The following is a 2,890-nucleotide window of genomic DNA, read 5'->3' as shown; positions in this document are numbered from 1 at the left end:
TTCCCTAGCTTTCCAACCAGGTTCACAGAACACATGACTTGTAAGGCCCAGACAATTAATAAATGCTTGTTATTAATGCACTGAGCAACTTTTCTGCTACCTGAGAAAGGCCAATAATCATACAGTTCAAAGGAAAATACTTTTTTGGAAAAAAAAAACCAACAACAAAACACCAAAACAAAAACTACACCCTACACTCTTCTGCTACTCCTGTTTGGGAAGACATGGGGAACAGAGGGCTGCTCAGCAGCTTCAGCAGGCAAGAGAATATAAATGCCTCTAATGAGACAACATTAACTCTGTATCACTGATATAAACTGAGTGCTAGCAGAAGAGTTCACCCTGCACCACAAAACAACAGAAGGTGCATTTGTAGTCCCACACTTTATGTTGTAAACACAGTATTTTAACTCAAATAGCCTTCTCTCCTTAAGGAAACACTTCAGTTTAATTCTATCCCCATGCATTTGCAAGTATATTTAGAAACTCTAAGAAAAAAAAGTTTGAAAAACTAGCCCTATGCTCCACTTTCTTTGAAGATGCTAAATACAAGACCTTGCAAGTTTCGGGTAGGGTAGTTTACTACTACCTGCTAATATTTTACTTCAAAACATAATTACATAGAAATATATTATTTTATTGGAAAATTTCATTCAGCAAAAAAAGAAAAAAAGGAAATAATCTGGTCATAAAATTCTGTGAATTGTCCCCGAAAACAACATATATTGCAAGATGACCACTGATGTCATACATGTTTTCCTCTAATCTGTACAGTCAAAGTTCAACATGCTGCTTAAATTACAAAATAATTTGCATAAGGCAACATTTGGTTTCCCAAATGGATTAAAACACAAAAGAACTGAACAGGTATCATAGGTTTTAATCTAAAAATAAAATACAGGTTAACTTACAGTTGCTAAATCGCTTGGAATTCTGCTGTGGTCTCCCACATGGGAGTTACATACATTTTTAATCTATTTTATTGTTTGTGGTAATTAAAGCTGAATAGTGATTGTTAAATAGCAACCAAGGTTTACGGCATAAAGCTAAGATGAATTATTTAGAAAACCATTGCAAACTTATAGTCACCTGCAGCAAGTTGTTCAGAAAAAAACCCACAAACACTGAATCAGCAGAGAGCTGAGAAGACTTTATCCCTACAATGGAAAACTGCATGTGGGTTTTTCCTCCCCTTTCCCCCCACCCCCCCAACGCTTATACTCAGCAGTAAAACTTAAGATCTGTTTCTAGATTGCTTTTGCTGACATATCACAGACAAATATTCCTGATACTCTGAGAAAATTCTGGGGGCAGAAGACTTAAGAGAACACAACAACAAAAAAATAAATTATATCAAGTCATTTTTAAATTGGGCTTAGTTTATCTTCAGAAATAACGTTGATAACACAAATAGTCATGGCAGGAATGACTAAAAGACAACTGTACAACAACAGATTGCCTGGGAGGCCTTTAGACAAGAGGTTTTTAATGTGTTGGATATTAAGACTAATGCAATGGCAGCTACAAAACATATTTTAGGAACAAGGTAGCAAATTTTTTCTAACAACATTTGAAAATACATAACATTTGTTTCATGAACAGGGATAGCCTTCCCTGTATCATACACAGCAGATTTTTCAGAGGAGATTTTCATACTTCAAAGCAACAAAGACAACCAGTGCTGAAAAGAAGGGTATACTGAGATCTAAACCACAATGATTAACAAGTGTATGATCTACCACTCAGTTCTGCTGTAACACACATGTAGTTTTAGTACACAAGGTTAGCAAGAGCTCAATTCTTCACAAATGCACCTAAACAAAGAGTTCAGGTATTTTATGTTCAGCGTTACACCAGTATCTAATAACAATGTACCTGATTATTGTTTAAATGCTTTACTAACAGACCAGGACAAAAAAGAAAAGATTTCATTTGGGCATTCAAAACTCTTCCCACACCTCAGAGTCAGAGGGAAATATGGAAGGTAAGTAGATCTGTCTGTGAATTCTGTTACAACAAACTCCAGGGAAGGAAAAAAAAGGTATCTTGAGAGGTTGTTGCCATAACCTCATAGGTTGACTTCTGTGTAGCACTGTGTGCTAAACCTGCAATTAATAAATTCAAAAAAGAATTATATAAATATATATCTTCTATGCCCTTCTCCAGCTACTTGAAACATTACTTGTAGAAGATGACAGAAAAGTGATGGAATCTCAAAAGGAAAAAAGGAACTTTGTCTTTCAGTACTTAACTATGCTTATACCTAGAAAACATTAAACTATTTTCACTTATAAGCACTTTTTTTCCCCTTATCTACAACAGAATATATACATATTTGAAGGCCTAATCTCCCATCAATGTGTTTTCCTCTCTAGGCTCCTAATCCTTTATTTTTTTTTCTCAGTGATGCCATTTTCTAGACCTTTAATAATTCTCACACCTCCCTCCGAATTCTCTCCCATCAGCCCATACGCTTCCTGATGCACTTCCACAGAGCAGACCACACAGCACCCTGCCGAAGTGCCAAACTAACCCACCTTCACCACCTCCCATCCCCTTCCCAACTGGTCATCGCTACTCAGTCCCTCCTGCACAGTACCCTGCGGCCCCGCTCGGCCTCCCCACCCTACACGCCGAGCTGATACCATCAGGCACTCACCCCTCCGCACCACCTTACACAACCTTTACTTCTGCCCCACCCTCAGTCCTTGCTGAACGCCGCAGCTCCTCCGCACACGCCTGCGGCAGGCCGGCAGAGACCCCGGGCTAATGAACGGAAGGTGCAGGATCTAAGCCCATCACTCACCCAGTAGCTCTCGGGTCCCGTGTAGATGCCTCCAGCCCCCTCGCACGGGGAAAGACACGCCAGCTTGCAGAGCGGGCCGCCCCC

The 2,890-nt window shown here is 39.4% G+C and overlaps 1 protein-coding gene across 1 annotated transcript in view; it reads right to left on the bottom strand.

Annotated features, from left to right (window-relative positions):
- The window catches only part of PDHX (pyruvate dehydrogenase complex, component X), a gene marked incomplete at its 5' end in the record, with an annotated part of 42,925 nt that extends 40,043 nt beyond the window's left edge, over window positions 1-2,882 (bottom strand). Inside the window, one exon of the mRNA XM_010161200.1 lies at window positions 2,807-2,882. Coding sequence (XP_010159502.1) covers window positions 2,807-2,882 — 76 coding nt within the window. The remainder of the gene's footprint in view (window positions 1-2,806) is intronic.
- Between the last annotated feature and the right edge of the window lie 8 nt (window positions 2,883-2,890).

This window comes from Eurypyga helias, unplaced genomic scaffold (genome assembly GCF_000690775.1).
Source record: "Eurypyga helias isolate BGI_N326 unplaced genomic scaffold, ASM69077v1 scaffold16181, whole genome shotgun sequence".
Classification (NCBI taxonomy): domain Eukaryota; kingdom Metazoa; phylum Chordata; class Aves; order Eurypygiformes; family Eurypygidae; genus Eurypyga; species Eurypyga helias.
This window is presented reverse-complemented; position numbering and strand designations above follow the sequence as displayed.